General features: G+C 43.1%; 1 protein-coding gene across 5 annotated transcripts in view; it reads left to right on the forward strand.

The window, feature by feature from the left end:
- The window catches only part of LOC138746296 (protein arginine N-methyltransferase 8-like), a 96,286-nt gene that overhangs the window by 32,370 nt on the left and 49,827 nt on the right, over positions 1 to 14,089 (forward strand). For 3 of the 5 annotated variants that reach the window (XR_011346846.1, XM_069904520.1, XM_069904519.1), the window contains 2 exons: positions 490 to 605; positions 11,991 to 12,141. Coding sequence is in view for 2 of the 5 variants with exons in the window: in XM_069904520.1 (XP_069760621.1) it covers positions 490 to 605; positions 11,991 to 12,141 (267 nt within the window). In the remaining 3 variants the exon portion in view is untranslated. The remainder of the gene's footprint in view (positions 1 to 489; positions 606 to 11,990; positions 12,142 to 14,089) is intronic. The other 2 variants (XR_011346848.1, XR_011346847.1) reach the window with 1 other exon arrangement.

Below are 14,089 nucleotides of genomic sequence, written 5' to 3' on the forward strand. Positions count from 1 at the left end.
TAAGGTTCCACCTGAGTGCTATGTGTTCCATGCGTGTTGTGTTCCTGAAGCCTGGAGATAGCCTGTGGCTCATCTCTGTCCACACCTGGCCCTGGATCTGTGGGGATTCCTCAGGGTCTTGGGGATGACAAGGAGTCACTTCCCATGAACAGCGAGGACACTACTAGTCCTGGGTCTGTGGGGATTAATTTGGGTCTCTGCATTTTCCAAACTGTCCATTTGACCAGTAAGAGTTTTGGGAGGTTTGGATCTGAAAGGGGACATCTTCCACATTTCAGGACTTTATGAATTGCTTCATCAGCAGAAACAATTCTGGTAGAGTTTGTTGCTTGGATAATGTGAGGACATCAGAGTCAACTTGCAGACAGCAGTTCCCAAAAGGAGCAGTGACATGAACTCTTGTGCCTTACTCCAAATTCTAACCCTGTGTGCAGATCCCTTCTCAAACTGGTTTGCTATTTGCATTTATATCTTATTCTGTTTGTTTAGGGTGGGAAGACGTTTATGGGTTTGACATGACATGCATCAGAAATGTGGCCATTAAGGAACCGCTGGTGGACATTGTGGATCGAAAACAAGTTGTGACGAATGCTTGTCTCATCAAGGTACACTGAGGCTCTTCTGAAACAACATGTTTACTCGCCTGCATGTATCCTGTCTGATGTGGAACCAATAATACTCCATAGTTACCAGACATTACCCTGGGCAACCGGTAGGAATCCAACAAACCAAGGCTAAAGACCTGCATCCTGCTCTCATAGAAAAGATGAACTCTCATCAAAAGGGATACAGTGTCCAAGGAATTCAGCCACTCACCACCAATCTTCAGGCCCATTTAATGTCATGGTGCAGGGTAGGGACCTCTGCAAGAGGTGGCAGACTAGGTTCATGGTTTGCATACCAATTAATTGGTTTGAATTTGGCTCCTGCACATTGTTAAAGTAAGAAGCATTGGCCTCAATCTCATCTTTGTACATGGGGAACAGGAGTTGGTAGATCTGTTCCTTATGTCTTCCCCACACCTTTCCTTTCCTCCTACTTGCCTCTTGCTTCCCCCACTTCACTTCTTCCCTCCACCCTCACCAACACCTTCCCCCACACCTTGCCTTTCCCCTCTGTCCACATTCATTTCTCTCCCCCTCTCTATGGTTAGACCTTGGCGTCAACACCATTTTCCAGCTCTCCCTGTCCCCCTTGACTTTTTTGTGGTTCTAAGTCTGTAAATCTCCACCTCTGGAGCAGAACCTCCACAGATTCACAACCACATGTCTGGGACAAACACCCTCACGATCCACCCTCTCAGACTTGCATCTTTCATTAAGCTCTGTTGTTTTTCTCCTGAAGCTCCCACTGCCTGCAGTCCCGAGTGCCCAACCCCTGAAGGACCGAGCGTCCCCCCCACCCTCACCACTGCAATCTAGAGCGCTCCAGCGCCATTTTCGTGGGGAAGGGTTCCATTATTTGGGGTGGGGGGAAGGTTCCATTATCGGAGGGGGGACAGTTCCATTATCGAGGGGTGATTTCATTATTGTGGGGGGATGTTTCCATTACTGGGGAGGAAGGGTTCCATTATCGGGAGGGGAAGAGTTGCATTATCGGAGGGGAAGGTTCCAATATTGGACGAGGGGGAGGTTCCATTATCGAGGGGTGATTTCATTATTGTGGGGGGATGTTTCCATTACTGGGGAGGAGGGGTTCCATTATCGGGAGGGGAAGAGTTGCATTATCGGAGGGGAAGGTTCCAATATTGGACGAGGGGGAGGTTCCATTATCGAGGGGTGATTTCATTATTGTGGGGGGATGTTTCCATTACTGGGGAGGAAGGGTTCCATTATCAGGAGGGGAAGGTTCCAATATTGGACGAGGGGGAAGTTCCATTATTGGGAGGGGGGGGAGATTTCCATTTTCGGAGGGCGGGGGTTCCACTATTGGGGGGTGAAGGCTTCCATTATCGGGGAGGGGGGAGGGTTCCATTATCGGGAATGGGGGGGGGGGGGAGAAATGGTTCCATTATCAGGAGGAAGGGTTGGACACAGATGAAAGAGCCCAGTAAAGTTCCTGGAGCGGTGTGAAATATTCATAATTGCATTAGACTTGTGGAATGCTGCTGCCTGATGCTTTCTCCTGTCATTGTATTCACTGTTAATGAATTAATGCAGGAACCTCCTGATGAAATTAAAACATACATGTAATGGTCTCTTGGTTCGTATGTTTTTGATTGAGTGAAGAAAGGGGTTTTGCTGGATGCCTTCTAGCAATTGAGGTGGTCAAGTGCACTGAGGAAATACAATGTTGTGGCCAGTTAGGCCCAAGAATGGCAGCTCAATATTCTGGGTTCAAATATATCAGACAGGACAGAGAGGCAGGTGAAAGAGATGGAAGGGTTGCATTACTAATCAGGGAGAGTATCACAGCTGACTTAGAGAGGATGTACTGGAGGACTTATTCACTGAGGCATTATCGATAAAGAAAGGTGTAATCATTCTGCTAGGGTTACACTCTAGGCCTCTGAGAGATAGAAGAACAGGTATGTTGACAAATTATGGAATGGTGTGAAAGCAACAGGATTGTTGTCACAGAAGATCCACAATATTATCAGAGGCTTAGATGGGGCAGAATTTAAATGCATCCAGGACAACTTATTGAAGCAGCATGGAGATAGTTCAACCAGGGAAAGAGCTATATTGGAGCTGTATCGGGAAACAAAAGCCTAGCCAGGTGATGAATTTTTAGTGGGGTGCATTTTGAGAATAGTAATCACAATTCCTCATTTCAATATAGTTGTAAATAAGGACTGTCGAGGTCTGATGGGAAAATGCTAAATCGGGGGGGGGGGGCAATTATGGCAGTAGGCAAGAGCTCCTGGGAGTTATTCGGAGCAGCTATTATTAGGCAGGTCAGCTATTGACACTTGGGAGTTGTTTAATGAGCAGCTAATTACAGTCCAGGATTGGCATGTTCAAGAAAAGGAGGAGGGCAGGAATGGCAAGGTAAGAGATCCTGAAATAAGAACCTTGAATGGTTACAAATCTAGTCAAAAAGAAAAAGGAAATGTTCAAGGTTTAGGAAGCTAAAATTGGAAAGAGTTCTGGAGGGATACAAAGGTTGCAGGAAAGAGCTCAAGCAGTTCATTAGGAAGGCCAAAGCAACATAAAATGCCTTTGATGAGCAGAATTTTTAAAAATCCCTTGGTCATGTCTTACAAACATTATTGAGGTGACAAAGGTGGTTGATGAAGGTGGAGCAGTGGATGTAGTCGACATGGACTTTAATAAATGATTTGACAAGATCCATAGCTCATTGAATATGGCTGTGCAAGTAGATAGGATGGTAAAGAAGGCCTATGTTTGGCTTCATTGGTGAGGTGGAGTAAGGATGTCATATTTAAGTGATATAAAACTTTGGTTAGGCTGGTTGCCCCATTGCTTGAAGGATGTGGAGGCTTTGGAAAGGGGACAGAAGAGGTTTACCAGGATATTGCCTGTTTTGGTGGGGGTATAAGTTAATGGGGAAAGGTTGAACAAAGTTTGGACATAGGGCGGCACGATTGGCGTAGCAATTAGCGCAACTCCTTTACAGTGCCAACTATCAGGACCAGATGGGTTCAAATCCAGTGCTGTCTGTAAGGAATTTGTATGTTCTCCCCGCATCTGCATGGGTTTTCTCTGGGGCTCCTGTTTCCTCCCACTGTTCAAATCGAACTTGAGGTGTAGGTTAATGGGGTGTAATTTGGGCAGAATGGACTCAAGGGCTAAAATGGCCTGTTACTGTGCTGTATTTCTAAATTTAAATTTAAAATGGAGTTGTCTTCTCTGGAGTGTCAAAGGCTGAGGGGTGACACGATAGAAGTTCCTGAAATAATGAGAGACATTGATGGGGTCGACAGTATGAATTATTGTGTCGGGCAAGTTTTTTTAACAGAGTGGTGGGTGCCTGGAATAGGATGTCTGGAGTAGTGGTGCAAGCAGATACAATAGTACAGTTGAAGTCCAAAAATCTGGATGCCAGAAATCCCGAGAATGTGGAATTCTTGAAAACTCACAAACTTAAAAAATTTAGCGGGCTTTTATGTGTGTGCATGCATAAGGGCCACAGATGCACAGCAGCAACAAGTGACCACAACATTTTTCTTTAAAACTGGACATGTTGATAATTGAAACACGCTGTCTTTGCCAATCAATAAACTATCTAAACTTATCTGTTCATCTCTTCTTTATTCCTCCTCAAATTTTAATTTTGAAAGTACTGCCGAAAATCTGAAAATCCCCAAGCAGTCCAGATTTTTGGTCTTCTACTGAGGTGTTTTAGAGGAGATGAATATGAAGAGATTAGAGAGATATGTGGTTGTGTAGGCCAGGTAATAGGTGTATTTAAGGCAGAGATAGGTTCTTCATTAGCCAGGGCATCAAAGGTTATGAGGAGAAGGCCAGGCAGTGGGGCTGAGTGGGAAAATGGATCAGCTCTTAATTGAATAATGGGGCAGACTCAATGGGCTGAGTGGCCTATTTCTGCTCCTCTATCTTATGATCTTGTATTATCATGTGCAAATAGCAAAATGTTAGTTGAATTTGGCATCACGTTCAGTGCAGACAGTTTGGGCTGAGTGTAATGTTCCTGTGCTATTGTATTCCACATTTGAGCCTGTAATTACTTGAAGAGATGAAGGGTAACCAGCGTGCAATTTTGTGCAGTTCTGGTCACCTTATTACAGAAAGGACATGAAGCCTTTGGAAAGGGTACAGAAGAGATTTACCAGGATTTTGGAGATACACAGGAGACTGTAGATGCTGGTATCTGAAACTAAACACAACCTGCTGGAGTAACTCAGCAGGTTGAACAACGTCAATGTGGAGGCAAAGAAGAATGATTGGTTTCAAGCTGAAGCTCTTCATCAACACTGAGAAGCTGTGGAAAGAGAAGCCAGTGAAAAGGGTGAGACGGGCCCATATTGTTCAGAGAGGAGGAAAGATTGATGGACAGAGGATTAGGAAATGCCAGACAAAGGGAGAGAGAGGCAAGAAAAACCAAGGGGTCAGGTGGAGGAAGATTAGTCACAGGGTGGACTGGGGATATTAGAACACATCTGATGAGAAGGTGACACTGGTGGTGAAAAGAGAGACCTGGTGGAAAGGGGAAGGGTGGTGGGGGGAGAAGAGAGGGAGGGGAGGAGAGAGAAGGAATCCAGTGGGGAAAATGCAGGCACAACTGTCTCATTTAAGAGACTTCTAGCAGACAGGTGAATTTGAAGGGAATAGAGGGGTGATGGATCATGAATTTTAATTTAACTTGGGTGTCATGTTTGATGTAGATACTGTGGATCAAAGGCTTGTTTCTGTGCTCTTTTGTTCTATGTTGACACTGTTATTGTGACTTTCTATCTAAACCCTTCTACCTATTTAAATGGCTCTTTCATATAGTAACTGCATCTGATTCCACCATCTCTCTGGCAGTGTTGCGGAGAAAGACTCAACTACTTCTTCGGAAGAGTTTTATTAGCAAGATATCTTGGAGAGCATGCTGTTGGACTCTGGCTTTACCTTACTCTTAATTTAGTCTATGTGTGGTCTGAGTCCAGCGTGTTCTTTGAATGAAGTGATAGGAGAAGGTATTCGGTTCAACAGTCAATTTATTACACAGCACAAGAATAAAACTTAACAGAGCTCTGGGTCAGTCGTTAGTTCATAGGTCACCTGCACAGTGAGCTATTCCCCAAGACTGACCCCTATTGTCCAGTTGGCTCAGTTTATATAGATCAACCTTATCATACAGAACAAAAGTTGGCTTCCTTTGCTAGATCTTTTTGCATAAGGGTTATCACAAGTCATCTCCTGTTTTGCAGATATCTGGGGTGTAGCGCTCCCATCTTAATCCTCCAGGCCAGACTATCCTGTTGTTTTGATCAGAAATTAATTCATCCCCAGATATTTCTAATCACCATTCTGTTCCTGTCTGGCCAATTTCTGCTGTTCTCTTTAACACCTCCTCATGCCTTAATCTTCCTCCTAGACTGGTTTTCCATTCCCTTTGTTTCTTGCAGGCCATTCTTTGTTCTGGTCTGGCCTGTGTCTCCTGTGCTACTCACCACCTCCTTCAGTTGGAGCATTCCTCCTAAATCGTTTTATGAATTTCCTCTCCCTGTATTTGGGAGCAGACAATTTTGCTCGGCCAACTTCGCTCCATGCTGTGATTGCCACTTAATCACATTCTACTTTTTCCCTGAACCATGCAGTACATATCAACTTATTAATTAATCATTTCTTTCATAATGTTTTAACCCCTAGATTCCAACAATGCCCAGCACCCAGCCTGAGCTTGCTCTGCTCACAGCCAGTTTGAACAGAGTTTATATTACAATAAATGGCAGTGCATTCCTGCACGTGGCTCCCTGTTGCTCAACCTGACAATAGTTTCTCATTGTCAACATTTGGCAATAATTTAATCATGGTTTCACAAATTCCAGAGCTTATCATGTCTGCAGATAAATCGCATCTTGAGGTTCCCTGCCTCCACTTAATCAATATGCAACTAACTCTTGTATGTTCTTGTAAGCAACTTATGGGTGAACCCTTAACCCTTTGTGTTCAGATTTTCCTCCACAGGCAGTGTTCAAGATATCAATCCCTAAAATCTCATTTAAAACTCCTTCCTGTAACCTTAAATCCATGCCCTATTTTAACCTCATTAACCTCACATAATCTTCTGAACCTCAGAGCAGTTCTGAAGCAGGGTAACCTGGTCAGCGGGGGCCATTCATGCACTTCGATTGCTTTGAGCGTACTGGCTGGCACATGTTCAAGGAAGCAGCAACCGATGGTAATTGCATCAATCTGAGGAGTATATTGGCATCAGTGACCAGTTGCATTAGTAAGTGTATTGATGACGTCACTGTGCCCAAGACCATCATTAACCAGAAGCCATGGATGGCTGCAAAGGTGTGTATGCTGCTCAGGAACCGTAACTCTGAACCGTTCAGAGCAGGAAACAAGGTAACCCGAGCTATTGTAAGATCCAAGCTGTCTAAGGCCATCAGGGAAGCAAAGTGTGCACATGCCCAGCACATTTCACAGTTACTTCCTGAACAGCAAGGACACACGTCGCATGTGGAAGGGCATCCAAGATATCACCAACCACGAGACTACAGCATCTGCCTGTGCTGTTGATGCCTCCCTCCTACATGTTTTGAGGCAGAAAAACAACATGGCAGCGAAGAAGACCATCTCTCCTCCAAATGATCAGGTGCTCTGTCTTGCAGTGGCCAATGTGAAGAGAGAGATAGGCAAGGTCAACCCATGGAAAACTGCTGGACCGGATAACATTCCTGGCAGAGTGCTCAGGGGATGTGCAGTTCAGGTAGCAGACATTCCAAATCTACATATTTAACATCTCCCTGAGAAGCGCTGTGTTCTCAACACGCTTCAAAACCACCACAATTGTCCCCATGCTGAAGAAGTTTTCTGTGTCCTGCCTCAATAACTACCGCCCTGCCGCACTCATGTCCAATGTCATGAAGTGCTTCAAGGGGCTCATCATGGGGCACATTGAGCTCTTGGTGTCCTTTTCACTGGACCTCATGCGGTTCACATATAGATCCAACTGCTTTACAGATATTGCCATTGCCACCACCCTCGATCTAGCCCTCATCCACCTGGAAAATAAATCATGCTGTTTATTGATTTCAGTTCGGCATTCAACACAATCACCTAACCCTAACCCTAACCCTGATAAGGAATTTGATCTTGCTGGGTCTAAACACCAATTGGATTCTTGACTTCCCGTCGGAGAGACCTCAAGCAGTATGGATCAGTTACAGCTCTTCCAAGACCATCACACTGTCTATGGGAGCCCTCCAGGGCTGCAGACTGAGTCCACTGCTGCTCACTTTGCTGACCCATGACTGTGCAGCGAAACATAGCTCAAACCACATCATCAAGTTCGCTGACGACATGACCATGGTGGACCTTATTAGTAAGAATGAGGAGTCAGCGTACAGAGATGAGGTGCAATTGCTAATGGACTAGTTCAGAGCTAACAACTTGTATCTGAACATTAATAAAACAAAAGAAATGGTGGTTGATTTCAGGAGGACCCGGAGGGACCACGCTCCACTGACCATTGTCGGCTTGACCTTTGAGGTTGTCAAGAGTATCAAGTTCCTTGGAGTGCACATGGCATAGATTCTAACCTGGTCCCTTAATACCAGCTTCATAGCCAAGAAAGCCCAGCAGCGCCTCAACTTCCTGTGAAGGCTGAGGAAAGTTCATCTCCCATCCTCCATCCTCACTACATTTTATAGAGCATGAATTGAGAGCATCCTGTGCAACTGCATCACTGCCTGGTTTGGAAGCTGTACCTCCAAGACCCTACAGAGGAAGTGAAGCCAGTGGAGTGTCATCTAGTTGGAGGTACCATAGCACTCTGGTTATTATGTTTAGATTGAGCAACACTTTTTTTCTCTCCCAAGCCATCAGGCTCCTGAATTCCCAGAACATATATGGATAGTACTGTGGACTTTTACTGTATCCATCTTCATATTTTAATATCTCAATGTGTTTAACCTCTATTCTAACTTGTATTTATGTAAATATGCTCTGTGGTCCTGGAGAAACGCTATCGTCTTTACCACGCAAGCATGGTATGAATGATCAATAAAGGTGACTTGACTTGACATGACACCCTTCAGTCTCCTTCACTACTTGGCAAACAAGGTTTGCTTATCCAGTCCCTCCCCATAATCAATGCTGTTCAATCAGTTAACATCCTGGTGAATCTCCTCTTCAGCACAACCACATCTTCCTGCAGAATGGCCACTACTACATTTTTGTAAAGTTGCAACATATCCAACTGTTATGTTCTATGTAAAAACACAATACTGTAGAAACTCAGCAGGCCAAACATTGCACTGTATATAGCAAAGAAAATTATGTATAGCCAATATTTCAGGCTTGAGCCCTTCATAAAAGTACGAGCAAAATGTAGACAGGCACCTGAATAAAATGGTGGTGGGGGGGGTGGTTTAGGGAGCCTTTGAGATCCTTGTGGGGACCAAACTGGGAGGCCTGGAACCGGAGCAGGAAGTCACAAGATGACAGCAGAGATAAGTAGCAAGGAAGGAAACATGGCTGTGGAAGCACATCTGGGTGAGTATGTGGTCATAGCTTGAGAGCAGCAGGGATTGCACATGGGGAGCAGTGAGAGAGATTCTCCCCCTACCACCATTTTACTCAGGCGCCTTTCTACATTTTGCGCTTACCTTGATGAAGGGCTCATGCCTGAAATGTTGGTTATATATCTTTATCTTTGCTATATAAAGTACACTTTTTACCTGCTGAGTTTCTCCAGCATTGTGTTTTTACTTGTAAATAGAATGTGTCTATGCCCTGACTAGGATGACGAACCCTTGAGAGACACAAAAGGTGTAGTTGCAGAATCTTGAGCAGACAGAGAATTGATGGATGAACCGAACAGGTCAGACACCATCCATGGGTAGAAACGGTCAGTCAATGTCTTAAGTCAGTCTATTTGCTGTCCTCGTTATCCTATGTGTTGCCACTTTCAGGGACTTGGATCCTAAGGTCTCTCTGTTCATCAACATCCTTCATCTCCCACCTGTTTTGTATAGGGACTATCTTCTATTGAGTTTAGAAGGATAAGAGATCTCAGTAAAATTTGATAAATTCTTCAATATCTTGATGGTTTAAATGGGGTGTTAGATTGTTTTTTCTTGCTGAGGAGTTCAGATGAGTGGTATGTTGTTTAGAACCGTGGTATGGAGATATCTATTCACTCAGACGTCAATCAACCTTTGGAATTATGCTGGAATGTTCTATATTCATTCAATGTGGAGCTTGACAGATTTCTGGTCTTTAGCACATTTGAGAAGGTATCTCAATAGTGCTGGCAAATATGGTTGAATAGAAAATTAATCATAATCTTGATGCACGTTGAAGGGCCAGATGACTATTTCTGTCACTGTTGTGTTTTATGTGACCTGACAGGGAGTGCAGGATGTTATTCCTGGCCAGGCTGTCCAGAATCATTAGTCGGATTAAAAAGTTGACCAATCAGAGTTAAGATGAGTTGAAATTCCTTTTAAGAGGGTAACAAGTTTCTGAAATTTTTTTATTGGGGCAAGCTAAGGAGAGTCAGACACGGAATTAGTTCATTGTCATACATATAAGTACTGTGTATATATGCACTGAAATTCTTATCTACTGCACCCAAAGGTAATTTAATAAAATAATTTAAAGTTGTACATTAAATTACCCAAATATGGAAAGAGATGACAAATATTCAAAATTATTGTTGATGCAAAACTTCCAGTAAATGAAATAGTGCAGACAGGTCATTTTGTGGAAAAATTTAATAAGATTTTGAAACCCTACATGGATTTAATTGCTACGACTTTACCTACAGCGTCCACCGGACCCCCATCCAACCTGCCCTAATTAGTTATGGTTTAAGATTATTATGTAAACTGCAATTAATTAATTAAAAGATATAGGTTTATTAGACAGGCCTTCCCTTTTTTTCCTACTTTTTTGAGGAACAAGGTGGGTGGGGGGGAGAAAATATATTAAAAACATATTTTTGTGTCATAGTTTTTTATCATTTTTATGTTATAGATAAATACTGTATATGTTTTGACGCAAATGGAAAATAAAATTAAAACCAACCCTTGGCTGAAATGGGAATCGAAGCTTAGTGCAGAAGAATAGCACTGAGGTAAAAGATCAGCCATGACCTCGATGAATAGGAGAGCAGTTAGGGGCGACCGAATGGCCAAATCATGCTTCAGTTTCTTTTGTGCTAGCCTACCCTTTGGTCTCTTGATAAGCCAATCCATTGACTCAGCTGCTTCCTGGACACAGGAGTAATGCCGGATTGATGGTACATGGTAAATGAATCGTGTTTTATTTTTAAATACTTGAATATTGTGCACGGTAACTCAGATCAGATGGCTGATCTCTATGTTGGGAATTCCAAGGCTCTTTGACTAATTCCAGAGATTTTCTCCCACTCCAAGAAGCCTCTGCCTTCTCAATGGCAGCCAGTGTTGTGTGTCTTCAAGGACTGGCACTTTTCTCAAATTGGCTAGAGAAATTGTCCAAAACTGGGATGAACTGCACCTCATCCCTTCGGAGGCCAGCATTCCCTGTTTTGCTGTGTTATTCTCAGTGTAAGCCATCTCAGCACCATATCTAATGAGGATTTGACCTAATTTCACAATGTTCTGCAGGAACCCCAATTGAACATGAGTGCAGTATGGGAATATAGTGTGCATCAAGCATATCTCAAAACTGCTGTGAGAATACCATACCTTTCTGACAGTACTGAACTTCCAGGAGCAGAATAGGGGGTAAAGAAGACTACCTGGGGTAGCAGGAAAGGTAAATAATTGAATAGGAGAGATGAGTCATACTGATGCTAATTTACACAAACAACAATGAAATTGCCAGATTCACTGATCAGTCTTTCTCAACATGTCTCTGTACAACTATTGGGGTTCTCTCATGTTGGTATCTTATTCCCCTGAATCCTGCAAAACACGCTGCAGCTATTTGTAACAATTGGTCCAGTTCTGGTGTTTATCTGAAAATAGTGTGCAGGTACATGCATCAATCAGGTTTTTATTGGGTTGCATGCATGTAACTGAATGAGGATCATGAAACTAAATTCCAAAAGAATAATAGGTTTGATGCAGGAAAGATATTCCTAATGGCTAAGGTTTTGGGGCTAGGGGTCAGAACCCAAAGGGTAATTCAGGTAGGACTGAGATGAGGATACATTTTTTCACCCAGGAAGTCATGAACCTGTGGAATTTTCTACCACAGAAAGAAGTTGAAGATAGTTCATTAACTATTTTTGGAAAGACATAAATTATTCTTGGGTCTGAAGGGATCAACAATGTGGGAAGAAAACTGAAACAGGGCACAGAATGTGGATGATCATATTGAATAGCAGAGAAATAATGGAAAGGTTTATCCATCCAGGAGGTGGATATCTACAGCGTGAAGACTGAGGATCTATCGTTCTCTTCGGCGTTCCGCCTTCAGGTTCAGAGGAATGAATATGTCCACGCTTTGGTCACATACTTTAACATTGAATTTACAAAGTGTCACAAGAAAACTGGATTTTCGACAGGTAACTGTCAACTATATTGGCTCTTTAATCAATGGACTCTAAGTTAGGCAAATAATTTAGGCAGATCATGCGCTTTAATTTTGTTACAATTAATGGATAATAATGTTAAACAAAAAAGTCTGCAGACGCTGGGGTCGAGTGCAATACACTGGAGCTGGAGAAATTCACCAGGTTACGCAGCATCCAACATTTTAGCCTGAGCCCTTTGTCTAGGTACTGAGGGGAATGGATGAGGGAGTCTCGAAGAGAGCAGTCCCTATGGAATGTGGAGAGGGGAGGGCATGATAAGATGAGTCTGGTGGTGGTGTCACATTGCGGGTGGTGGAAATTGTGGAGGATAATGTTGAATGTGGAAGCTGCTTGGATGGTAGGTGAGGTCAAGTGGAATCCTTGTTGTATCTTGGGGCAGAAGTGACCATGGCAAATGTGCCAGAAATAGAAATGTGGATAAGAGCTGAATTGTTGACAGTAGAGGGGAAGCCACATTTATTTTTGAAGAAGGAGGACCTCATCTAGGTAGTAGATGTTGTGGAGACGGAGGAATTGAGAGAGTTGTTCTTAGTGAGTCTTAAATAACTGACTTGCAAACATTTGGAAAGAATTCTTAGGGATAGGATTTAGAGCAGCATAGAATTTTCAGAAGTAGTCATTTGATAAAGCCCCCAGTGGGAGACTCATCAGAAAGTCATGAGGTATGGGATCCATGGAACCTTGGCTGTATAGATTCAGAATTGGCTTGCCTGTTGAAAGCAGAGGGAAATATTCTGCCTGGCTGTCAGTGACTAGTTTTATTTTGTCCATGGACCCTTGATCTTTGTGATTTTTATATATGATCTGGATGAAAAAGTGGAGGGATGGGTCAGTCAGTTTGCAGACAATATGATGGTTGGAGATGTTGTGGTTAGTGTTGAAGATTGTTTTAGGTTGCAACAGGATATAGACAGGATGCAGAATTGGATGGAAAAGTGGCAGATGGAGTTCAATCCAGATAAGTATGAGGTGAAACATTTTGGACTTGAAGGTAGAGTACATGGTTAATGTTTGGATACTTAATAGTGTGGAAGAAAGTGACCTTGGGGACCAAAACCATAGATCTTTCACAGTTGCTGTGATAGCTAAGAAGGCCGAAAGCTATGAGCTTCACTAATCGGGGATTGATTTCAGGAGTCATGTGGTAATTTTTCAGCTCTATAATTCTCTAGTGAGACAGAATTTGGAATATTATGTTCATTTCTGGTTACCTTATTACAGGAAAGATGATGAAATTATGGAAAGGGTTGAACTATGGCAAGATGTTGCCTGGATTGGAAAATATGTCATATGAGGCAAGTTTAGCAGAGCTAGGGCCTGTACTGTGCTGTAATGTTTTAGGTTCTGTTGTCCCTTTTGCGTGCTTTCTCATCTCCATCTGTAAATTGCACATCAGATCCTGGCTACTGTTTGGAGGCCTATATCCAACTCCTATCAGACTCTTTTTAACCCTTAATTCTACCCACAGGGATTCTAAACCTTTTGATCCAATGTCTCCTCTCTCCAAAGATTTAATTCTATTTGTAACCAGGAAAATCCCCCACCTTTCTGTTCTTCCGATACACTGTGTATCCTCGGATATTTAGTTCCCAGCTGTGGTCTTATTCCAGCCACAACTCAGTGATGGTCACAATATCATATGAGCCATCTTCCAGCTACAGGATCATCAAATGCTACACTGCAGCCATTTAAATACAAGACCTTCAGTGCTGTATACATTACCCATTTCAATTTTATTTCCAAAGTACCTCAAGCTAAATCCTCAATCTTACTCTTGCAATTTTTCCCGACTGGTGGCCTCTCCTTTCTCACAAACTTGCTAAATAGTTCATTAACGTGTATCTTCTGCCCTATTCACTGCCCTCTCATTCTGGTTCCCATCCCCTGGTCTAATAGTTAGGTGGCACGGTTATTGTAG

The sequence above is a fragment of the Narcine bancroftii genome, chromosome 11 (genome assembly GCF_036971445.1).
Source record: "Narcine bancroftii isolate sNarBan1 chromosome 11, sNarBan1.hap1, whole genome shotgun sequence".
Lineage (NCBI taxonomy): Eukaryota > Metazoa > Chordata > Chondrichthyes > Torpediniformes > Narcinidae > Narcine > Narcine bancroftii.